The sequence below is a fragment of the Centropristis striata genome, chromosome 7, assembly GCF_030273125.1.
Source record: "Centropristis striata isolate RG_2023a ecotype Rhode Island chromosome 7, C.striata_1.0, whole genome shotgun sequence".
NCBI lineage: Eukaryota > Metazoa > Chordata > Actinopteri > Perciformes > Serranidae > Centropristis > Centropristis striata.
Genome location: NC_081523.1, coordinates 38273100 through 38299961, shown reverse-complemented (window position 1 = coordinate 38299961; position 26862 = coordinate 38273100). Strand labels below are relative to the sequence as shown.

Below are 26862 nucleotides of genomic sequence, written 5' to 3'. Positions count from 1 at the left end.
TGCATCGCTTATTACAATAACTCATGAAGTATTACAATTCATACACCTGAGCTATTCAAGAGGAACCCAGAGATGTCTGTTAACCTCTTCCTGTCCTGTTTCTTACGCCCAAACTACAGACCAGCTCCGACCTGCATTATTCATGAACCCACAGCCGTCCCATCAGAGTCTAGCCAATCGGTTCGCTCACAGCTGGTGAGATGTGCTGGGCCTTCACCTGATTGGCTGGCAGCCTCTCTGGTGAGGGCCGACCCCTGAGAGATCAGTGGAGGATTTCTGACTGAGACCTCTGAGGAGATCCCCTGTACAGGATGTATGGTATAGGGGAGAAAGTTAAATCCATGTAATCTCTTTAAAAGTGAAACTTGTACTAACCCACAACTGTCAGTCATTGATTGGATTGATCTGTGCTAAAGCAATGTTCCTGACTTAGAAAGGGCACCTGCAGGTCTTACTGCAGGGCTCCTGCACAATGCACATTTAAAATATAAATGCTTGCTGAGGTGATTCTAAATGTTGTCTTCCATTTACGACAAAGAGTTATATGTTATGTATGAAAAAGCAAACTGACATGGTTGCATTTCTGCTTACCAGTTTCTAAAATATACAATAGTAGGCCTACCACCTTTTTTGCCCCCGTGTCCCACTCTAATTAATCTGTAATGCACCATGTTAGTACAATATAAACTGTTACTTTTTATATGTTATATATGCAATCTGTGTTCAGATTTGCAACATTTAAAAATTCTTTACTGAGCATGATTGTGTTTTGTACGACGGTGTAGTAGGGCCAAGTATGTAAAAACAATATATATGGATCCGGGGGAGAGGGGTAAAATTTTGAGAAAAAACATTTGCAAATTTACGAGATTAAAGTGGCAAATCTACGAGAAAAAACTTGCAAATTTACGAGATTAAAGTGGCAAATCACAAGAAAAAAAATTGCAAATTTACGAGATTAAAGTGGCAAATCCAAGAAAAAAACTTGCAAATTTAAGAGATTAAAGTGGCAAATCACAAGAAAAAACTTGCAAATGTACAAGATTAAAGTGGCAAATCTAAGAGGAAAAACTCGCAAATTTACGAGATTAAAGTGGCAAATCTAAGAGGAAAAACATGCAAATTTACGAGATTAAAGTGGCAAATCTACAAGAAAAAACTTGCAAATGTACGAGATTAAAGTGGCAAATCTACAAGAAAAAACTTGCAAATGTACGAGATTAAAGTGGCAAATCTATGAGAAAAACTTGCAAATTTACAAGATTAAAGTGGCAAATCTAAGAGAGAAAACTCAAATTTACGAGATTAAATAGTCAAATCTAAGAGGAAAAACTTGCAAATGTACGACATTAAAGTGGCAAATCTACAAGAAAAAATTTACAAATGTACAAGATTAAAGTGGCAAATTCGCAAGAAAAAAAAGTGGCAATTTTTTCATACTTAGCCCTAATACACCGCGTAGTTTTGACAAAAAAATCTTTTTTTTAAATATTCAGATTTCTAGGTTTTTTTGGTTTCATTTTGGTCTAAAATGTTAGTCAAATGAAAAAAAAAAAAATTTTTAAGTGGCAGAATGAGAGTATTACAAAATCAACAAAATAGCCGGAGACTCCAAAGGGTTAATGTGTATCATTAATACATGCATATATAATAAGTTATTGATAATAATAAATAATTTATATTTCTTTACAAGAAATGGCCATACAGTGAACGTGTCACATTTGAACAGGCCGCTGCTTGCCTTGTCAGTGGGCATTTGCCTGCTAAAATTTCAGTTTATGACTGCAATTAGTGGGGATCAACAATTTATAAACAGTGAAACAAAGCCATGAGGCTTCTGCATGCAGTTTTCATATGCAACAGGCAACACGTGGAAGCTTAAGACGAGAAAAAAATTGCAAATTGACGAGATTAAAGTGACGAATCTAAGAGAAAAAGATGGCAAATTTACAAGATTAAAGTGGCAAATCTACAAGAAAAAACTTGCAAATGTACAAGATTAAAGTGGCAAATCTACGAGATTTTAAGTGGCATATCTGCGGGAAAAAAGTCACAGATTTACTATATTAAAGTGGCAAATCTGCAAGAAAAAAAGTGACAATTGTTTTTTCCATACTTGGCCCTAATACGCCGTTTTCAAGGTTTTTTTTTGTTTCCTTTTGGTCTAAAATGTTAGTCAAGTGAAAAAAAATAATTATCAGATCATATAGGTGAGGTTGTGCTGAAAAACATGATACCAACATGGCATGGTAAAAAAAATTTTAAGTGGCAGGATGAGAGTATTACAAAATCAACAAAATAGCTGGAGACTTCAAAGGGTTTTTGTGTATTATTAATACATGGACATATAATAAGTTATTGAGAAAATAATAAATAATTTATATTTCTTTACAAGAAATGGCCAAACAGTGAACGTGTCACATTTGAACGCCAGGTCAGGGCAGCTGTTTGCCTTGTCAGTGCCTGCTAATATTTCAGTTTATGACTGCAATCAGTAGGGAACAACAATCTAGAAACAGTCAGGCAACACGTGGAAGCTTCAGACATAAAATACAGAAACACTGAGTTGAGTTATGGATCAGCTGCTAGCATGAACCTTAGCTCTCTTCATGTTATTGTAAATTCCATATTCCAGTTTACACACAATTCGCAAAAATCATAAATCACAACAGAACAATCTGTCATTGTAAAGTCCTTTTGTATTTATTACAAAATATATGCAAAAGATTTGCCATCCACTGGTACAACAGTCAGACTCACTGAAACTACATTCACACCTGCATTACATTACAGTTGCTAATGCACTTTAAATGCATCACCACAGTGAAAACATCACTTTGACCTGATTATAAGCAGACACAATATGATGGATGAAAGTAGCTGTATACACACATATCAGTAGTAAACAGGCTAAAACACTGTTTTCAGTCATTGTCTTTGGTTCTGAACATGCAGTGCAGACTGCAGATGTTAGCTGAGACACTGGTTTTGTTTTTTGTGGTATAATCCCAACATGAATGGGCCAATGATGTGTTAGTTTCATGAGCAGAACAGGCACCATTAATCATTATTTATTCATCCTCTCTCCCTTTTTAAGGTTCTGCACAACTACATACCTGTACAGAAGAAGACCTCTTGAAGTCTTAGTTTTAAAGTGCCTCTTGGATCCAGATAATAAACCTTTATTATATCCATTTATTCTTGACTTAAGTCAGTCACAGTGGATCTTAAGTCCCAGTACAGCTGGACTGTTGGGCTGATTGACAGCCATGAGACTATGTGTCCTCGATAATTTCATAAACCACCCCGATGAACATATTTTATGATGCAGAATCTGTAATAAGTTTCCATGCACGCATTCAGCTATCACAAACATTCTTTGCGCCTGTGTTCACAACGCTCCATTTGGCAACAGGACAGCAGAAATATTCCATTTGAACTCAAACTGTTTGTTTCCCAAAAAACCTGACAGCATCCTTGAATTGAAAGAACAGAAGTCAGTAATTAACTGCTCCTAGCCAGCCGCATAAAACACAAACAGATACAGAAAATGAATAGTCTGATTAGCTTCTCATATCCAGCATTGCGATTGGTGTAGAAGACACTCTAGTGTCCCTTTGAAAGCACTTGGAAGATGTTTGAGGTCTGCTTCCTTCATGAATGATTAGTCCCTTTCATGCTGTCCATATTTTCCTCCGTTCCCCTGAAGGAGGCCACGCTGCTCTCAGGCCTCAGGACGCTTTCTTGGTGCACGTTCCTGGAGTCTCCTGGAGGTTCAGCTTGGATCTGCAGACAGAGATCAGATATCAATCACACACTGCTTATAATGTCTTTATTTTATTTTGGAATTTACTTTTTATTGCTTTTTAACAGCACAACAAAAAGACCAACATACATGAATGTGAACAATAACAGGAACGTAATAACATACGTGAGATTAAAAAAAAAAAAAAATACACGGTAACACTTTAGATTAGGGAACACATATTCAACATTAATAAGTTGCTTATTAGCATGCAAATAAGTAACATATTGGCTCTTAATGAGTCATTATTAAGTAGTTATTAATGCCTTATTCTGCATGGCCTTATTATACAACCAGTAAGACATTAACTAAGAGTTTTCCCTCAATAACCTCAGAATTATTGATTATTAGTAGTAGGTAAGGAAGTTGTTGTACATGAGTTATGATCTTAATATGTTTTACTATGTATGGACTTTATAATCTCTACATAGCGGTGAATGAAACCATGGAAACTCGTATACAACAACTTCCTTACTTTTCACATTCATACAGCATGTGTAAAAGTGTTCCCCTACGCCTCTCACACCTCCAGCACAAGTCAGATTATTTTCTTTATTTTATAAAAATCTACCTATGTCAGATTACCCAAGGCTGTAAATAGTATGATATATGTAACAGGCAATCTTCTCCAACTTACAAAGCCGGAGCATTCAGGAAGACAAGAGAATAGCTGAAGGCTTTAACCCACATCAGTTTGTATTACAGGACAGGTAAGTACACCATTCATTATGTAAATGCCCCGTTTAGGAAATATGAAAACCTATCCTGGAACACTTGAAACTGTAGTTAGCCTCCCTAAAGAGCAACTATTCTGACATATTTGACGCACTCAAGTGGACATTTGCTTTTGACATTATATTGTGCCTTTTTGTGTGTAATTTGTTTTGGTATGTTATGGTATGTGTCAATTTATTTATTTATTTACTTATGTCTCGTTTCTAATTCATCTATATATCTTATTCATTTATTCTTAGTATTATTATTATTATTGTTATTATTATTATTATTATAATTATTATTATTATTATTATTATTATCATGTGGTCTTGAAGAGTACCTATTGTGACATTTGATACACTCAAGTGGACATTCAACATTATATTGTGTATACTCTGTCTTGACATGTCATAGTTTGTGTCTAGTTTTTATTTATTTATCTTTTATTATTATTTGTGTATGTATGTTATTTGTTAATCTGAAAATTGACAATATAAATAAAAAAATTAAAATATTTTGAAAAAAAAAAGTAAATAGATAATTCTTTGGCTTCTCTTACCTGTTGTGTGTCATGTGACTCTTGACCAGGTGTCCGGCAGCCAGAGCAGCCATCAGTGAGAGCTCTCCAGCCAGCACGGTGGCACACACCACCCGGGCCAGCTGCCGGGCATTCTCCCCTGGACACTCCTGACTGGCTCCCTGCACACCCAGCATCTACACACACACACATGCACAAAAACATGAATGACCGATTCAGGAAATAAGCTTTATTACTGAACCAGGTAACACTTTAGATTAGGGAACACATATTCAACATTAATTAGTTGCTTATTAGCATTCAAATAAGTAACATATTGGCTCTTAATTAGTCATTATTAAGTAGTTATTAATGCCTTATTCTGCATAACCTTATTATACAAGAGTTATACTAAGAGCTTTACTTTGTATGGACTTTATAATCTCTACATATCAGTGAAAGAAACCATGGAAACGGCAAATAGCCACCTTCTCCAGACCTTTGACATGACTGGTGGCTCCTTTTGGATGAGGATTGGTGGGTCAAAGTGGCTCACTGGTTGAATAACTTTTGGCGCAAAGTGAGCCACTTTGTAGAGTAATGATTGAAATTAGAATCTACCAATCCTCATCCAATCATCCAAAAGGAGCCACCAGTCACGTCAAAGGTCTGGAGAAGGTGGCTATTTGCCGTTTCTTATAAACTTTGTATGGACTTATAAAGTCCATACAAAGTAAAACATATTAAGATCATAACTCATATACAACAGCTTCCTTACTTACTGCTAATAAGCAATAATTCTGAGGTTATCGAGGGAAAACTCTTAGTTAATGTCTTACTGGTTGTACAATAAGGCCATGCAGAATAAGGCATTAATAACTACTTAATAATGACTAATTAAGAGCCAATATGTTGCTTATTTGAATGCTAATTAGCATCTAATTAATGTTGAATATGTATTCCCTAATACAAAGTGTTACCCAGAATCAATATTAAATACATTACTTTTTAAATTCTAACAGCATTTATTTTTCATTTGCCTGTAGCTGCCTGAAATGCGTATTTGTGAGTGTGTGTGTGTGTGTGTGTGTGAGTGTGTGTGTGTGTGTGTGTGTGTGTGTGTGTGTGTGAGTGTGTGTGTACCTGGAGGCAGGCTTGCTGTGCAGGCAGGTTGGTGCCTCCACCCACAGTGCCCAGCTCTATGGAGGGCATGGTGCAGCTGATATAGAGGTCCTGGCCTGTTGGTCCTGATGTCTCCATCAGGGTGATGCAGTTACTGCTGCCCACTGACTGGGCTGGATCCTGGAGGACACACACACACACACACACACACACACACACACACACACACACACATAGACATTAACACAGGGAATCAAAAGAATACAGTTAACCCTCTGGAGTCCATGAAAGTGCCGGAGCACGACTTCTTCATGACGTAAAAACGAAGCAGCATGTTTCCCTGCTGTCAGCTTCCCTCTAAAGTTTTGGCTTTCCCAGAAGTTTCCATGTCCAATTTAATGCATCAACTCTTTATCAGCAATGGTTAAAATCACCACGACCAAGTGTAACATGATTTTACTTTTTTTGCAGAGATTTTTCAGATTATGTAGTGTGCGTTTCATCATTTTTAATGGAATCTTTTTTTTTATGTTTACTGTTTTTTTGTGTGATCTTGGGCTATTTTTTGTAATTTTTGTGTGTTTTTTGTAATTTTTTTGTGTTTTTTTTATTTATTTTTTTGTATGTTTTATGTGTGTGTTCTGTGTATTTTTATGGGGGTTTTTTGGTCATTTTTTGGTGTGTTTTTGTGTTTCTTGTGCGTTTTTTATGTGTGTCTGTGTTTTTTGTAAAAAAAAGAAAGTGTTTTTGTATGTTTTTATTTGTGTTTTTTGTAAAAAAAAATGTGTGTTTTTTGTGGTTTTTATGGGGGTTTTTTTGTGTCATTTTTGGTGTGTTTTTGTGTGTTTTTGTGTTTCTTGTGTTTTTTTATGTGCGTTTTTTTATGTGTTTCTGTGTTTGTTTGTTTTTTAAAAAGTGTTTTTGTATGTTTTTATTTGTGTTTTTTGTATAATAATAATAATAATAATAAAAAAAAAATATAATAATAATAATGAAAAAATGGTGTGTTTTTTGTGTTTCAAAACGTTGATCCAGTAAGTCAAAATGACAAAATAATAATCAGATGAGGTTGTGTTGAAAAATATGATACCAGCATGGCATGGTAATCATTATTTAAGTTGCATATACAGGCAGAATGAAAAAGAGTCAAAAACCAACCAAATAGCCCCAAACTCCAAAGGGTTAAACAGATAATAACAGTATTTCCTTCCGGCTAGTTTACCTGTCCACAGGCGATGTAGATGGCAGCCACCAGGTTGGCTGCGTGTGCATTGAAGCCCCCGATGCTGCCGGCCATGGCCGAGCCCACCAGGTTCTTACTGATGTTCACCTCCACCAGAGCTTCTGATGTCGTTTTCAAAACCTGCAGCACAGCAACAAGGAGTGAACATGAGGGGAATGATTCTAATGAGCATGGTACAACTTACACTATCGGGCTACAGTAACCCATAAATCTCAAATATTGATGTATTCTGTTTTAATTTACAGTAGCAGATTATGTCACAGAAGCTAGATTAATTTCCTTCTGAGTGCTTTTGTAATGTTTTCTTCAGGCCAAGGTTATTATAGTTAACGAAAACTAGAATTGAAAAAACATTTTGGTTAACTGAAATAAAAACAAAAATGAGTTTTTTTTAAAAACGATAACTAACTGAAACTGTATTTTGTGGTTACAAAACGAATTAAAACTAACTAAAATTAAAGTGAAAAATGTCCTTGGTTTTCGTCTTTGTAAACTTTTTTCATACGTAAACTGTGTTAACTACAAACAAGGACTTTGAAGGCGTAATAGCAGCGTTCTATCTCCATAGAAACAGTAACCTAATTATGAAAGAAGCAGTTCAGGCCAGCACCTGCATCTTCATTAGCTAATCCAAGAGTGTCTCCTAGACCAGCTATTCTCAACCTTGGGGTCGGGACCCCAATATGGGTCGCGAGATGATTTCTGGGGGTCGCCAAATCATTTTGGAAGTCAGCTCTGTCTCCACTGTGTTAAAGTGTTCATGTGTTAATGTGTTTTAGTCTTTTTGGTCATTTTGTGTCTTTTTTTGGTCATTTTGTATCTTTTTTTGGTCATTTTGTATCTTTTTTTGGTCATTTTGTTTCCTTTTTTTGGTCATTTTGTTTCCTTTTTTTGGTCATTTTGTGTCCTTTTTTGGTCATTTTGTGTCTTTTTTGGGTGATCTGAACTGTGCGTGTAAGATTGTGTTCAGTGAGCGGGGGTCGCGGACAACATGCATGTTAAATTGGGGGTCGCGACTCAAAAAGGTTGAGAACTACTGTCCTAGACTATGCATTTCTGTAAAAAGTTTTGTCTTTGGGTGCAGGCTCAGTGTTTTAAATTGGTCGATGCTACTAAAGACTTGACAGAGTCTGAACAGCAGTCTGTAGTCTGTTAGCTGCTCTGCTCTGCTCCTCTTACCTCTCGGACCACTTTAGCAGGGATGGTGGCTTCACAGACAGCAGACTTGCCCCTGCCTTCGATCCAGTTGATGGCGGCTGGTTTCTTATCGGTGCAGTAGTTCCCACTGACAGCCACCACCTGCAGCTCTGGGAAGTGCTGCTGCAGTTTGCTCAGGGCCTGCTCCGTACCCTGCACACACACACACACACACACCAAGCAGCTTTTTATTTTCAACATCAGAACAACAGGACGAGCTGAAACCGCCCAGACGGTATGACACTATGACTATGACACACACACACACACACACACACACACACACACACACACACACACACACACACAAACACACGCACACAAACACATTCTTGTATTTCTATCTTTGTGAGGGCCCTTATTGGAACTGTGAATTCCCTTGCAAGGTTATAATAGGTTCGAATTTTTCATTAGTTTTAGTTTTAATTGGTTTTTGAATTTTTCTTTTCAAATACAGTTAGTTCTAATGAGTTTTTAGAGTGAGTTTGCCCAGTTTAAATTTTTTTTAAAATTAGTTTTAGTTTTTTGTAATGGGGTATTTGTTGGGTGGGAGATTAAAAGAGGTCACAGTAAATTTTGCCTTTATTTCCTTTGTCTGATCCATCTTCATTATGTATGAAAAAAGTTTTTTAAACTCTCATTTTTATTTTTATTTCAGTTAACGAAAATGTTTTTTCAATTCTAGTTTTCGTTATTTCGTTTCATTTTTGTTAACTTAAAATAACACTAACCCTAAACCAAACTTCACCATCACAACTAAATGCCCAACACTCACCCTAATACATGGTTACCTTTACATAAACCCAATGTAACCTTTAACCCTTAAACAAAGTCTGAACTCTCAAAAAAGCCTTTTATTTAAAGAAGTGGGGACAGGCCAAAATGTCCTCACTTCACAAAAATGTCCTCACTCTGTAGGAATTACACACATACACACACACACACACACACACACTATAAAACAGTTACCTTAGAGATCATATTCATCCCCATGGCATCTCCAGTCTTGGAATGGAAGCGGATGTAGAGGTTTCTCCCAGCCAGACCCACCAGCAGCTTCTGCAGCCGAGCAAACCTGCCAACAGCGACCACATACTCAAAACCAACATGTAGACACCAACGGACCCTGAGTCCGTACTCTGTATTCTAGTTGTGTCCATATCAGGTTTCATGTCGTACCTGCTGGTGTTGTCGAAGGCCTCCTTGACGGCCTGGAACCCGTCCGTGCTCTCCAGCCAGGCCTTGACCTCCGCAGCCTGGCAGGCAGAGGGCAGCCTCACGACGGGTCCTCGAGTCATGCTGTCGGCCAGGATACGACTGCTGGCTCCGCCTCCCAGCTACAGGTACATATTAACATGTTATCAATGTGTTTTCAGTACTGCTGAAGATGCTGAATGAGCAGAAACACTGACACACTGCATGCAAAACAGTCCATAGGAGGTGGCTGTTGTTGTTTCCTGTTAAATGTTTTAATTTTGTCTTTATGTGACACTTACAGCGATTGCTCGACAACCGCGGTTGGTGCTGGCGACCAAGCAGCCCTCTGTGGTTGCCATAGGAACCTGGAACTGCTTCCCATCCAGATGCAGCGGCCCGGCCACGCCCACTGGGACGGGCATGTAGCCAATCACATTCTCACAACAGGCGCCCATCACCTGGAAAACACATGATACAGAAGTGTTGACAACCTTGTCAGGCAGGAAGCAGACAAGGAAATAATCTCATTGCCTTTTTTTTTAAGTTTGTCATCTCCTGCTTTATTCATTTTACATAAACAATTAATCATTGCTTAGTACAGGGATGGGCAACTGGAGGCCCGGGGGCCAGTGGTGGTTCTACACAGGGGCCTACAGGGGCCACTGCCCCTGTGAAGAAGCCCTTGGCTCCTGCTGTGGCCCCTGTGTCAAATTAATAAAAAAAAAAAAATTCAATTTATAACGATGAAGGACGGAACAATTCTTACCTATTTTTTCTTCAAACAATATCGCATTGTACACAAAAGGAACCCAGAATGTGAACATTGTATAATAAAAGCTAAATATAAAGATAATTCTCACTGTACTGCACTTTCAAAATTTTAAAAATAATAATTGTGCACAAAAATGAGAAATGTCATTGTCGTACAAAAATAACTGTTAATGTTGGTTAGTCTCATTGCTTCAATCAATGTAATTCTTCCAAATATGAGACTTTTAGCTAAAATAAAGGTTTTTAATGCTTAAATATCATTTTGACTATTTTTAATGTGCCCCTCTGATTAAACACTGGCCCCTCCTTGGCCCCCACAGTAAAATTGGTCTAGAACTGCCACTGCCGGGGGCCACATACGGCCCGCACCCTCACTTGAAGTGGCCCTCAGTACAACTACATTCATTTAAGTGGTTATTTTTTATTTGCTTCAAACCTTTTGTATTCCTATTTATACTATTATACATGCATTTGAGCATGAACTATGTTAAGTTACTGCACTGTTTACATATTAAAAATTGTAGTTTCATCATATCTGGTTAAGTGCACGCTCCTATATGTGGCCCTGTGGTAGTGTGGATGAAAAATTGTTGCCCCCTGCAGCATTTAAGTTGCCCATCCCTGGCTTAGTATGACCAACACAACACTGGATACAATCAACATATTAAATGCTCTTTGATGCAGGACAGGCCAACGCAACCTGATACAGATACTATAATGATGTATGTGTGTGTAGATATCTTCACCTTGGAGTAGTCGTAGTCGGTGTACGGCAGGGAGGAGAGAGCAGAAGGAGAGGGAAGTTTAGCAGATATCATCTGTCTCCGTATGGCCACTCCTCTCTCTGGTCTCTCCATCATGGCCTCCAGTTTGTATGCAGGAATGTGTTTGGAGTTGACCAGCATCATCACCTCAGCATCACTCAGGAAACGAGCCCCCAGCTGCAGGACACAAGTATACAGGACTTACTATTGACTGTGTAATCTGCTCAGACCAGTGGACAGTGATTCCACTTAAAAATGCATTTAAGATTAGAAGGAAAATAAGAATCTCTTCAGCTCTGGGATAGATCTTTCCATGATGCCTTCTTTAAGTTAAACAGTTTCACAAAGGACAAACTGGACTGTGGTTGTTATTTACACTACATACATTATCCAGGGTTTGTACACTGTAGCAGTGGTCAAATTCAAGCATTTTTCAAGGACTTTCAAGGTAAATTTTCAAGCTTTTCCAGTATCTTACACCTGTTTTTACAATTGCATGTTTTAGATGAGTACTTACATACTAAAAGGGGGAGATTTCACTGAACCATACCAACAGAGATGGTGTTACACTTTAAGGAGGAACGGTCTTCATTTCAGATAGGCTACTCATTATTTTTACATTGAACATGTGATTATCTATAGTCTATAGATGGATATAGTCAGATTGCAAGAGAAATACAGTAAGAATTTCAAGCATTTACAAGCACTTTATCCAAAATCCAAGCACTTTTTAACCCTTAATAGGGCACTCATTGAAATACTTGCAAATTCCAAATTTAAACTAGAGAATATTGGAGGATATTACATAGTGCCAGAATGTGAAAAAAAACAAACATCCGGACCCAGGGGAGGGGGGTAATATTTTGAGAAAAAAGTTTACGAGATTAAAGCGTCGGCAAATCTACAAGAAAAAAAAGCACAGATTTATGACATTTAATAGTTGTTTTCCCCCCACTTTTTCTCGTAAATCTGAAACTTTTTTTTTGTAGATTTGCCACTTTAATCTAGTAAATTTGCAAGTTTTTTCTTGAAATATTCTCAGATGTCATGGTGTCACTGTCTGTGACGTAGCCTGATCTTTGTTGATTAGCTGGAAGAAATCCATGTGGTTCTACGACCAAACAGAGAGACATGGGGACCAGTTAGATATCCACTGAAGTTACCAAATGTAGTTCTTCACCCAATAAAGGGTTAAACCTTGAAAATACAAGGAATTCAAGGATTTCAAGAACCCGTACGAACCCTGATTATAGATAGATGATCATTGCTATGGATGTAATATAATATTAGAACCAGAACATTTAAAATAAATTAATTCCATACTGAAGTTATGTAGAGTCTCTGTGTACTGTGTAGAGAGAAAAGCACATAGTTGTGTATGTAGTTTAGCATTACCTTAAGTGACAGCCAGCTCAATATTTTTACTTCTGATAATGTAACAGCTCATCTCTGTCCACACATTATTGTCATTTGAAATATTCAGTGCAGTGTGGGAGAACTGGCGGTGGACGTGATGGTGACCAGTATGTTTCTGTGAGGAAGCTGAGTGGATGTGAGGCCACGTAGAGCCAGTGGAAACAGTGCAAGTGTCTTTTCTACTGGCGTCATGCTCTAATTGGTTCAGCCTCAAAGAGAGAGTGGAGTGACTAAGCTCATTACAACGTAGTTAAATCACACAACTGCCTCAAACCCTGCAGTCTCCGTAAGTGAAGCACACAGGAGCTGGGAGACGTAAGCGCTCAGCCACCTGAGAGCAGCTCAGCTAGTTATCGGCTGGGAAGAGAGGTTTCTGGCTTTGTGCACTGCAGAAAAGGTGTGTCTAAAAACTAGATAGAAACACTAAATCTGAGGGAAATGATCTTGCTGCATGGACAGATAATTTACCTTGACAAGATTTCTTAAATTAAGATTATTAAATCTAGAAATAAGCATGTTGAACGCTTAAAATAAGAAATTAACTCTTAAAACAAGAAAAATAAAAGCTGCAAGCAGCGATGAACTGACCCGAGCAGAGTGACCTGATGATTATTCGGTTCTTACCAAGATTGATTGATTGATAATTTATTTGAACACAAAATAAAAGATGAACACATGAACAACGAACAACAATAAATACAAGACAACAACACAAAATGAAACAACAACAAGACTCAACACTTATTTGTGTTCAAAAGGAGTCAAAGCTTATTAAATCCCTTCTCCCTATGTTAATTTACTATATTCAGTTATTTATAACAACAATAATATTTATATATATCATATATATAAATATTATTGTTGTTATAAATAACTGAATATAGTAATAATAATAAGAAGAAGTTTATAAGCTACGTTACTATGTGTTATACATACATATATACATATATATACATATACATATATGTATGTATAACACATAGTAATGCAGCTTATAAACGTGTTATTACCATTATTAACATACATAACTTGTTATTAACTTACAAACACATGAGTAAACATACACCCATGTAGTCATAATGAGACAACAATGAACAAACAAACAAACAATAACAACACACATTAAAAAACTTTAGATTTAGAAGTGTTAAATAATTGATCTTGTTTTAAGAGTTAATTTCTTATTTTAAGTGTTCAACATGCTCATTTCTAGATTTAATAATCTTAATTTAAGAAATCTTGTCAATATCATTTCCCTCAGATTTAGTGTTTCTATCTTGTTTTTAGACTAAACACCTGGTTTGCAGTGTGTGTAACGTCTTACCTCAGGGTTGTTGAGGATGGACACACACTCGTCCAGGTCTCTGGGTTTCGGGGGGAGGCTCGGCTCATCGTTCTCTGACTTGGTGCCCTCCTCTTCCTCCCCCATGACGAAGAAGCTCTTGGGCTGGGGATCAGCTGCTGGGGCGGACAAGGGCCGGATGACCTCATCTAGCAAGACAAGGCAGAGTTGATATGCATATACAACTCACCAAAAAATATGTTCTTTGGTATTTTACTCATTGTAACAAATCTGTTGAATTTGTAACCAATTTCTTAATTCTCTCTTGTGAGTTCTTTATACACAAACACAGACTTCTCAAAGCTCAGCCAAATTCTTAAGTCTCTCAAAATTGTAAAAGACAAAAAAAAATCAACAATTTCTTCAATATTATGACAGCCTGATGAATGTATAACCTTATTATTTTTGACTACCATTTCTCCTGATTAGTTCTTAGTTTCATGACATTTGTTTCTTGAAATCCCTTTTTGTCTGACCTCATGATTGTAATGTTCCTTAATTGTAAAAGACAAAAAAAAGAACTATTTCTTCAATATTAATAACTATATGATTTTTAAATCATTATCAGTGAATGCACAAACTTTATGTACTTCGTATTCTCTGCGTGACCAATGTATGTACCTCTTTTTCTTTTCTTTAATTCTTTTTTTTAATTATTTTTTTCTACTATTTCTCCTAATTAGTTCTTTGTTTCATGACATTTGTTTCTTGAAATCCCTTTTTGTCTGACATTATGATTGTAATGTTCCTCAATTGTCAGTAAAGACAAAAATAAATAAATATATATATATATATATATATATATATATATATACAATAGACTTTTTCATATCGTGTTGACTATATATATCAGGGATGGGCAACTTAAATGCTGGAGGGGGCCACAATTTTTCATGTTCACTACCACAGGGCCACATATAGGAGCGTGCTCTTAACCAGATATGATGAAACTGCAATTTTAAATATGTTTACAGTGCAGTAACTTAACATATTTCAAGCTGAAATGCATGTATAACAGTATAAATAGGAATACAAAAGGTTTGAAGCAAATAAAAAATATAAATATACATGTTGAATGCTTAAAATAAGAAATTAACTCTTTTTAACAAGATCAATTAAAGCTGCAGGCAGTGATGAACTGGCCCGAGCAGAGTGACCTGATGATTATTTGTTTCTTACCAAGATAAAAAATAACCTTTAGATTTAGAAGTGTTACATAATTTATCTTGTTAATAATGTTGTTAATTTCTTATTTTAAGTTCAACATACTTATTTCTAGGTTTAACAATCTTAATCTAAGAAATCTTGTCAAGTGAAATTGAAATATTACATGCTCAAATGCATGTACACTGAAAAAAGAAAATAGTTGAACCAACTTAATTGAATTGTTTCATTTGGTAACACCTAAATGAATTAAGTTCTTTCAAATTAATTTAAAATCAATTAAATTAATTTGAAAGAACTTAATTCATTTAGGTGTTACCAAATGAAACAAATCAATTAAGTTGGTTCTTTTTTCAGTGTATAACAGTATAAATAGGAATACAAAATGTTTGAAAGAATAAAAAATAACCACTTACTGAGATTTCTTTTTTTTTTTCAGTGCAAGAACAGCAGGCCAACATTAATTGCAAGAAGTAATTTTGTGCATTTTTACACTGCACTTTTAAGATTTCATGCTCAAATGCATGTAGTTGTATGCGGTAGTGATCAGTTGCCCATCCCTGATATATATCCTGATATATATGGTCATATAGCACCATCACTGAGCACACACACACACACACAAACACCTCTTTCTGCCTTGTTAGCAGGTGGAGGTGCAGCCACGGCCTGGGGCTGGGTGGGGGGTCTGGGGGGGCACGGCTCCTTCCTGCAGCAGGTCTCAGTGGACCGTCGTGGAGCCAGAGCGGGGGCCGACAGAGTGATGGGGTTCTTCAGTGACAGCGTAGACTCCATCTCAACCTGCTCAAAGAAGATGTACTTGATAGCCAGCAGCAGGGCCAAGGCCAGACAGATCACCTGCTCTATGTCCATGGTTATCATCCTGCAGGGGGACAGGCACAACAACAACTTTATTATTCACTTCAGAAGCCCAGAGTAAGAGCAGGATTTGGCATTTGGGTAGAAAAGTTGGCTCAAAGACAAATTTAAGTTGGGGATTTTGCATGATATGTTTGGCTAAAGACGTTTTTTTGCTCTGACTTTATTTGATCTAGGGTTGTCAAAAGTATCGATTCTCAAAAAAGTATCAATACTAAAACGTTATATGCGGATACGATACTCATTTTCAAAAGTATCGATACCCCCCCGACCTTTCGTTTCAAACTGACCTGTTACTGATGTTATTGTAGCATTAATGTTAGCCGTGTTATTATTAGCCATTAGCCGCAGCTAGCAATTAAAGGCTGACGTCACGTTAATGATTACTTTTCTCCACCATCATCAGTGGTAAAAACAATTCAGGGTGATGGAGTTAATGTTGCATTCTCTTCTCTTAAATATGCATTTGATGTTCTTTTTATGCTGAGATAAGAAGAACTGTTGAGATATTTTTTATTGTAACAACATCGAGACAACTTAAATGTCATTATCTTAGAACCAAGTCATTTCCAGAAGTTATGGTGTCTGTATCACACATGCAAACATCACCTGGTGAGGTAGAAGTGCCAAAGTGGTTTCTCTGGCTCAATCCTCCTGGGGGAGAGGTGGTCCAGATCCATGCCCACCCGGGGGAAGCTCACTGTGGTGTTAATGGACAGGGGCTCGGCGATCCAGCGGCTGTGGGCGTGGACCATCACCAAGCCCAGAGACTGCACACAGAGCAGGCATTAGACATCAATCTCATGTTGAAAAGAAACAATCATAAATTAATAACTTTTTGTTATGAGGGTCCATAGATGCTGTGTGCAAAGTTTGGTGCGAAACGATGAAATTGCCTAGGAGGAGTTTGGAAAAGTAGGTTTGCGACATTTTGCGAATTTGCGGGGAAAAAAAACTGTAGGCGAAAATGGGCGTGGCCTATATCACGAGATTCAGCACAACTCAGTGAACGCGTGGATATACGTTTTTTGAATGTGCGATAAAGTATGTGGAAGTTACTAGCCTAAACGCACTTTCCTTTATTATAGCGCCACCTAGTGGTGGAAATTCAGGATGACGATAGATTATAAAATTTTTCGCCATGTGTGATTTATATTTAAAGTTTCATGAGTTTTGGGGTATGTTCAGGCAGTGAAAAATGCGATCATTAAAAAATAAAAAATAAAAATACAATAGGTCGTTGCCTGCTTGGGCCCTAATAAAAAATTAATAATAATCATTCGAAATACAATAGGGACCTTGCAGGTCGTTGCCTGCTCGGGCCCTAATAAAAAATTAATAATAATCATTCAAAATACAATAGGGACCTTGCAGGTCGTTGCCTGCTCGGGCCCTAATAAAAAATAAAAAAAAAACTTTGAAATACAATAGGGACCTCACAGGTCGTTGCCCGCTCGGTCCCTAATTAATAATCATTCAAAATACAATAGGGACCTCGCAGGTCGTTGCCTGCTCGGGCCCTAATAAAAAAAATAATAATCATTTGAAATACAATAGGGACCTCACAGGTCGTTGCCTGCTTGGGCCCTAATAAAAAAATCAAAAAAATAATTTGAAATACAATAGGGATCTTGCAGGTCGTTGCCCGCTCGGGCCCTAAAAAATAATCATTCGAAATACAATAGGGACTTTGCAGGTCGTTGCCTGCTCGGGCCCTAATAAAAGAATCCAAAAAATCATTTGAAATACAATAGGAACCTCGCAGGTCGTTGCCTGCTCGGGCCCTAATAAAAAAAATAATAATCATTTGAAATACAATAGGGACCTTGCAGGTCGTTGCCCGCTCGGGCCCTTATAAAAAAATAAAAACAAATTTGAAATACAATAGAGAACTAGCAGGTCGTTGCCTGTTCGGGCACTAATAAAAAATAAAAAAAATAATTCGAAATACAATAGGGACCTCACAGGTCGTTGCCTGTTAGGGCCCTAATAAAAGAATGAAAGGAGGCGTTACCATGATCATTTTGACTCTCTGGGTGACAGGGTTGGGCTTGTTGTCCTCCTCCTCCTCCATCACTCTGGAGAAGTGGCTCAGCTGCCAGATAGGATGGCCCTCCTGGCTCTCACGGGACAACTACATGAGCAAAGACAACACAATTAATTAAACTGACATTAACACACACACACACACACACAAGTTCACACATGCAACGAAACAGAGCACTCTTACCTCCAGCACCAGTGAGACACACGCAGGGAAGAAGGTCATGAACACAAAGTAGTTGGCCAAGACAGACATGCAGCCGAAGCAGCACATGATTTCCAACTGACGAACGCCTGAAAGACACAAGACAGATCCATTCAAAACTCATGACAAGTGGCCACTGTATCACCAGAATGACTACATAGTTGCTGTAAGTGTTGCTCTTCGTTCATTTCTTCCTGGTCAGCTAAAAGCAAAATATACTGTGATTTTCTGAGGGGAATCCAACAAGCATTTAATTTGAAGCAAGTTCAAAAATAGTGTTTCACTCCATCGTAAACCAACACACTGCAAAAAAGGTGTGTCTAAAAACAAGATTAAAACAATAAATCTGAGGGAAATGATCTTGCTGCATGGACAGATAATTTCACTTGACAAGATTTCTTAAATTAAGATTATCAAGGTTCATACACTTTTTCAGTGGTCAAATTCAAGCACTTTTCAAGGTCTTTTAAGGTCCATTTTCAAGCTTTTCCAGGACCTTACAATGGTTATAAATTGCATGTTTTAGATGAGTACTTACATGCTAAAAGGGGTAATTTCACTCAACCATACCAACAGTGATGGTTTTACACTTTTAACAACCTTCAAGCCTTTATGTTGCACTTTCCTGCTGTAGAAGTTTGAGTTTAATCTAGAGAAATGCATCAGATTCTTCTTTTTTTCCCCAAATTATTTGTTTCTAACCAGGATTAAAAAATAAATAAATAAATAAAGTTAATTTCTTATTTTAAGCATTCAACATGCTTCTTTCTAGATTAAACAATCTTAATTTAAGAAATCTTGTCAAGGTAAATTATCTGTCCATGCAGCAAGATCATTTCCCTCAGATTTACTGTTTTTATCTTGTTTTTTCAACACTTTTTTGCAGTGCAGGGATGTCATGGTGTAATGACCTGTACCTGACATGGTTCCTACTCCGATCACTAAACACTCCACCAGGGCGTCCAGAGTGAAGGTAGGTCCCAGTACTGCCATGCCTCGAGCAATGTTGTCCCTTACTTCATCCTGAGAAAAAAAACCCCAGAACAATACAGCAGTCAGCGATGTTGAAATTCTGGAGAAATGTTGCAATATGCTGAGTAAACATTTCTTTATACCTGAGAACTGGAGCTTAAGGCATATTTTGCAAGAGCGCATGCTTTGGAGAGGTCGATGAGAAGCAGGAAGAACGGCAGAGCCTCGCTGGAAAACACACAACACAACAATCAACTGGGGTTTTAAACACACATACTGGTGAGGAAGGAAAGAGTGCACAGTGTGTCCTTACTTGAGGCCTGTGAGCTCTTTACCAAGGAAGTGAATGACCACTGTGCTGAAGACGAAGCTGGAGAAGATGGTGAAAAGGCCAGCAATGCCTGCAAGAGAGTAGATGAGGTGCATGTTAGATCAATGTAGTTATAGTTAAAAAGATGAACTCCCTCTACAGCACTGCAAAAAAGCCAACTTGTATTTTTTGGCCTAAAACAGTGATTTAAGTTGGTAAAACTTGGAAATATAAATTATTGACATTTAGGACAATAATGTAAGTTAGCACAACAAAGGAAGCCAGTTGTCTGCTCAAAAACAAGTTGGTGAGTTGTTGTTACTTATATCTTTAAGTTGGGGTTCACAACAAGGGACAATAGTTCTGATAACTCTTATTTCTTTGTTGGGAAATTCTGTCATTAGCGAAAGCTAGCGGCTAACTGATGCTAGCGGCTAATTGATGCTAGCGCCACTGCTTGTTACAGCTACAAGATTAGCCATTAGCGTATCAATGCTAACTCAAAATTGTGGTCGCAACATTAGCTGACATTTCATAGCGGCGTTACAATTGTGCCACTTTAGCACATTGCAGAAGTTAGCAGAAGTAAGGATTAAAAGTTATTACAATGTAAAATTATAAGTTAGTACAACTTACAGTTGAGTTGACAAAAATCTGAATTCAGAGTTGAGCAAACTCAAAAACAAAACTTAAAATATTTAGTTTAACTGTCCAACTTAAAAATTTATCGAAGTTTGTTGCCTTGAAATTTTGAGTTCACCCAACTTTTCTTTTTTTGCAGTGAGTAATGGCGTCCACAAATTTCAAATTGATTTTGTTATCAGTGTATTTAAAAGCGTTTAACAACTCTGTTTAAATATGTGCATGTTTGTTTTTGTTATTAAACTTTTTATTTGAAGAAAAACAAAACAGCACATACATGTTGCTCTACATCTTGTAAACATGTCAAGTCTTTTCATCAAAACATAAAAAGAAAGAAATGGTTTTAAAAAAATAAAAGAAATTAAAAAGAAAAAAAAATATATAAATAAAATCAAAAATCAAAATCACATCCTTGCAAAACGCATTTAAACTCTATCACAATACTCTTACAAAGACATACTTATACCTAAATTGAAAATCAGAAAAAAATAAAATAAAGATAATTATGATAATTCAAAAATCACAATAACAGCCTTAATAATAGTGAGTTTATCTGTTATCCCATGTAAACCTTCCTTCATCCATGTTTTCTTCTTATCATGGGGTGATAACATTGGTGACAAGAGCAACATCAACTCAAATGATAATACTAGTAAATTAAAAAATGTGCATATTTTAGACTTAATACTATAAAGAAATGTTATATTTTGAGTCATTTTACCTAAGATATATTTGGAGCCCAGTTGTCTTAAGTTCTGGAACTGGAAGTAAATGTAGACGATGGCGATGCAGCGTGTGATGGTCAGGATGATGATGTCACTGCTCAGAATTTGCTGTAAAAAGAGAAGAAAGTCTGATGAGTGGCCAGGTCACATGTAGTCATTAGACGTGTATGACTAAGTGAGGAATAACCTTAAATTAAAGACTAGAAGGAACAGTTGTACAAGGACAATTTACTGAACAATATCTGAGGACACATTTTTAAGCACAGCCCATGTAAAAAGTCTATTTTGTTTTATTTATTTATTTATTTATTCTATTTTTTATTTTCTTTTTTTTCCGTGTATGTATATATATATATATATATTTTGAGTTTCTTATTTTGCACCAATGGGAGTTGCACTCCAATTTTGTTGTGTATATATAAAATGACAATAAAGGCTATTCTATTCTAAGGGAAGTGTCTGTATTCATTTTTTTTCTGCGAGTCAGATGTTCACTCTCATGATTGTACTCTACATATAAAGCTATAGTCTATTCTGCCCTACAAAGTCTAACTGCACACTGTAAAACCCAACTTATTGTTTCAACTTAAATATTTGAGTGTCAATGCTGCGAAATAATTTTATGTCAAGACAACAAAGGCAAAGGAGTTACCTCAAATTAATCTTGCTATTTGACTCAATATTTTACGTTAAAATGACTTTTTGCACAAATCTTGTTGTATTGAAAAGGAAAATTTTGTTAAAAATACAGACAAGCAACATTGGGTTTTACGGTGCAGTAACGTAACGCAAAAGTACGCAAAAGGTAAAACTGCTTTAAAGTTTTTATTATTTTTTATTATTTCTACATGTATTGATGATGTAATTTTAATGCTCAGAAATCATGATGATTTATTTGACCTTTGACCCCAAAAACGTAGTTACGGCACTCTGGTTTTGCTGCAAAAAGGTTCTAATAGTAACGCTGAAACAGAGTTCAGTAACTACACTATTTGTTTTCAGTGAATAAACACTTTCAAATGTATTTTGTTATCAGTGTTTTTAAAAGTGTTTAACAACTCTATTCAAATATATGCGTATTTTAGACTTAATATTATAAAAAATGTTATATTTTAGTATTTTAATATAATTTTATCTCACTTTTTTACTTCATCACTATCTAGATAATAATTTCCCTTTCAAATAAACTTAGAATTTCTATTATTTTTATGTTTAAATTAGTATATATATCCAAAGCAGACCGTCGTAAGTGCAATAACTGCTTGGTTTTGAGTTGGATTTTGTGGTTTTTATGTAATTATTTCTCTGAAATAAAGCAAAATTGAAATCTTAAACTTTGTCACAAGATAAAACAGACATCAAGGAGTTCATTTTTAGTTATAACTCAATTTTGACCAAAAATGTAGTTACTGCAGTTAGACTTTGTAGGGCAGATTAGCTTAGCTTAGCTTAGCTTAGCATAAAGACCCAAAAGAGGAGGAAATGCCTGGCTTTGCCCACCACATATGTGTGACGTGTGATCTGAACTGGAGGGGGAGGGCTCTTCTGAGGTTGTTGGCCTACTTTACATTGTGTGAGGGACACACCACTACAGATAACTGAAACATTTGCTATTTACTCACCTCCTCTGTTTTGGGGCAGTCGAAGTTCCAGCCACAGATCTGGTCGTTGCCAGTGAACATGTTCATGGACATCATACAGATGGTTAGGGTGACTGTGCCCACGATCACCTCCCATGGGTGGGAGGCCACCAAGAGGCCATGCATACGGAACAGACGGGTCAGCATGGTGCAACAGAGCTAGAGAACACAAGGAGAGGAACTCACTGATCACACCTTCAGATTACATTATGGAGGCATTCATCAGTGATCATAGGACAGTGAGTGGCCAGGGGGGCGCCAAAGATCCACGGGAGGTCACGAAGCCCTCTTGATTTTAAGGGATGTAATAAATCTAATGTGTTAAATATAGATGAGTCAGCATTTAATTCATTAGTGGGACAAAAACAACTAAATAAGGGCTACATTAAATGTTTATTCATTTATTTAAATAGAAAAATCACTATAGAAAAGTTTAAAAATAAAGGCTATATCGCAAGAATAAGGACATGTGTAACATCCCTCCTGCAGGATACACAGGTAACCTCACCTAGCGGTAACCTCACCTAGTGGTAACCTCACCAAGCGGTAAAAAAATGGCTTCATAGAAGCAATGGACAATGGGGGGGTCGCCAAAGTTTACAATGGTAAAAATGTGGGTCCCTCAAGAAAAAGGTTGGGAACCACTGTCATAGGAGACACGACCAAAGTCAAACATTACTTACAATCTGAGTCTTTTCAAATGGCTGTATTAGGGGTGGGCAACATGGCCCTAAAAGAATATCAAGATATTGCAGGCCATTTTTGCGATAATGATATTCTTGACGATATTAGGAAATACTTAAAAAGATATAGAAAATATGTTTTTTTTTAGTCTGTATAAATAAATAAAAATCTAAAATGTAGTTTGAAGTGCAAATCTCAACAGTTGCCAAATACAAAAAAAATACTCTTTTAGACTTTTGAGTATGAGCAAATAATAAAAATAACCATTTAGGGGTTCCGGGGGCATATTTTAATTAAATTTTGTAAAGGAGAATAAAGGTTGTTGTATGTTTTATTTAAGGCTTAATTTTTTTTTATCTTGTATTATCATATTTTACTTCCACATGAAAAAATCTTGAATAAGGCACATAACTTGTATTAGATTTGTTGTGTAATTCAGTTATTATATTCATTACAGTTGGTATTTCTACCCTTTATATTCACATATGAGCTCTCTCTTGTATTCTGTGGAACATTTTGAGACTTTGTACTTCTTATTTCTGCCATACAAATGACGTTTGAAAAAAGTTTTCATATTGTGTATTGCCAGAAGACTGAGAAGCATTGTAGTGATGTGGTAGGTAAAAACCTTGAAACAATGCAGTGACAGATTACTATTTCATATTCAAAGAAGAATATGTCACACCCTGGGGGTACATGAAGGCACTCCAGGGGGTACGTGAGATTTTAAAATATACATTTAAAAAGTAGCATCCATGCAAAAAATCCTTTAAAAATAATTGTTTAATAAATATTTTAGGAAAATATAAGTATAAGTTCATAAAATTAATTTTATATTCGTAGGCTATTAAATTTAGTTATCCTAAAAACCCAGAGTCTCCCCCATAGCAGGATGGTTTGACCCAACCTGTCTTATGCCATCTGGCAGTTTAAAATGGTTTTATGCTCACTGTTTTTACTACATTAGCTTAAATCACTACATTTTAGCGATGAGGAATATTTGCAATAAGTTTAGTCATGGATTATTAACATTTAAAATGTTTGAAATAGTTGTTGTTTTTCAAATGTTTGAATTTTTTTTATGTGTTTATCGGTTCCAAAGTTTAATAAATCAGACACTAACGGCACAGCGCTGTTTTTAAGGCTTTTTTTTTTTTTTTTTTTAACCAAAAATGCTTTGCCCTGGTTAGGGGGTACTTGGCTGAAAACATATTTCACACTGAAAAAAGGTTGAGAATTGGTGCATTTCATGAATGTATAGCCAACAGTTTATTTAACGGCGTCAATTAAGTAATAGATTACACCTGACTAATGAAAAAATGCTACTTTGCTGCTCTCTAAAAAGAACCGTCATTATAATAGTAGCCTTATAATAATAATAATAATAATAATAATAATAATAATAATAATAATAATAATAATAATAATAATTAAAAGTTCCTTCGTTTATTATCAATTATTAATACAATATTCACAGTAAATAGCTCACTGTTACTTTAAATATTTTGACCCTCCTGGGAAGATAAACATTAACAATAATAATAGCTGCTGTTAGTTTAATTGATTATCAGTGTTACAGTGTGACGCAGCCATCCTGTCATTATAATCATCATGTCCACAGGACGGACCAGGAGCGGCTCTCTCCGCTGCTCTGTCCACTGTGGACCCGTCCTGGCTGGGTTTATTTGCATAAACATAGACATAAAAGCATGTTTTATTGAAGGAGTGTTCTTTCCTTACCTTGAGGCGGTGATAGAGTGAGAGGTGGTGGTGTGTGTGTGCCGGCCTGCCGGTGTGAAGTCAGAGAGCCGGTCTGTCTGCTCCTCACCAGGTCCTGGATGGAACGATGGGACGCTACTACATCATCCGACACCTCAGCCAATCACGGCGGTCACCTGCTTCACGAGCGCATTACCCACGCCCCGTTTCCTAGACGACAGCAGTAATGGGGCGTGGCTAGAGTCGGACGCCTAATCTCGCCTCTGATTGGCTGACGGTTGTAAAGAGCCGGCAGCCTGAGGGAGGAGGGGGCGGCTCCTCTACATCGTCTAACCGAACACACACCTTTTTTCTTTTACTTCTTCTTTTTTTTTTTTTTTTTTACTTCAATGTATGCTTTTGTCACGTTGAGTCGCAGTTATTTATTATATAATTCATTATTATCTGTTTGAAACTCTTTTTACTATTCTGCACTACAAAGCCTAACTGCAGTAGCTACATTTTTGGTCAAAATGAAGTTATTACTAAAAATGAACTCCTTGCTGTCTGTTTTATCTTGTGACAAAGTTTTAGATTTCAATTTTGCTTTATTTCAGATAAATATTTAGATAAAAACCACAAAATCCAACTCTAAATCAAGCAGTAATTGCACTTACCACAGTCTGCTTTGGATGTATATAATCATTTAAACATAAAAACAATATAAATTATAAGTTTATTTGAAAGGGAAATTATTATCTAGATAGTGATGAAGTAAAAAAGTGAGATAAAATTATATTAAGACTAAAATATAACATTCCTTTATAATATTAAGTCTAAAATACACAAATCTTTGAATAGAGTTGTTAAACACTTTTAAACACACTGATCAATTTGAGAATGTTTATTCACTGAAAACAAAATATAAAAGCTGAAAGAAGACAACAACATTGAAGTTACTGCACTCTGGTTTTGCTGTAAAAGGTTCTAATAGTAATGCACGAACAGAGTGCAGTAACTAAATTTTTACAGGTCAAATAAATCATCATGATTTCTGAGCATAAAAATGACATCATCAATACATGTAGAAATAAGTGTCATATCTGGCCAGGTAAAACATGTAAAAAACTTTAAAGCAGTTTTTCTCAGTTTTACCTTTTGTGTAGTTACTGCAGTTAGACTTTGTGGGGCAGTATATTACCCTTTATATTCTTCTTTATATGTTCTAACTCCCCCATCTGTATAGCTGCTGTGACAACTGAATTTTCCAACTGTGGTATAAATAAAAAGTCTAAATGAAGTCAGTATAATTAAAGGTCTTATCTTATCTTATATTGTCTTATCTTATTTTATCTTAGTCAGACGCATTACTGTACACTTGAATAGGCCTACATCATCTTCCAGGACCAACCAGTTTTGTCTGTTCACAGTGTTTGTCTGGCAGTTTTTCAGGTTCAAGACCTAACCAGTTGTTCAGTAACCAGCTGATCTACCAACAAAGCCCACATAGCCTTTTGCACTTCAGAGATAACATAACAAAAATACTTTTATTCATTCACCGTATTAAATAGTAGGCTACAAGCAACATTTCAATCAGTGCTTGCTTATGCAGATATCATTTACATGCATTCTTCTATGTATTAGGTGTTGTAGAATTCATCATTGTGTACTTTATGAAAAAGTTCTATTTTTTATTTATTTACAAAGCAATCCTAAATAATCTTCCTTTTTATTTATCATCACTATTAACCCTATAAAGCCTGAACCATGAAATAATTGCCAGAAAATTAAATTTTTTTGAAAAACTGA

At 36.3% G+C, this 26862-nt stretch overlaps 1 protein-coding gene across 1 annotated transcript; it reads right to left on the bottom strand.

Moving 5' to 3' along the window:
• Positions 1 to 2664: 2664 nt before the first annotated feature.
• Positions 2665 to 25388, bottom strand: LOC131975165 (3-hydroxy-3-methylglutaryl-coenzyme A reductase-like). The gene is made up of 20 exons (XM_059337734.1): positions 25096 to 25388; positions 22654 to 22830; positions 21028 to 21139; positions 19668 to 19755; positions 19498 to 19582; positions 19300 to 19405; positions 18365 to 18471; positions 18149 to 18268; positions 16744 to 16904; positions 15885 to 16138; positions 14074 to 14240; positions 11316 to 11510; positions 10098 to 10256; positions 9781 to 9938; positions 9571 to 9676; positions 8584 to 8754; positions 7384 to 7524; positions 6183 to 6341; positions 5082 to 5236; positions 2665 to 3786 (listed from the first exon to the last, which is right to left on the bottom strand). The coding sequence occupies exons 2-20, from the start codon at positions 22816 to 22818 to the stop codon at positions 3732 to 3734; spliced, it is 2664 nt and encodes an 887-aa protein (XP_059193717.1). The 5' UTR covers positions 22819 to 22830; positions 25096 to 25388; the 3' UTR covers positions 2665 to 3731.
• Between the last annotated feature and the right edge of the window lie 1474 nt (positions 25389 to 26862).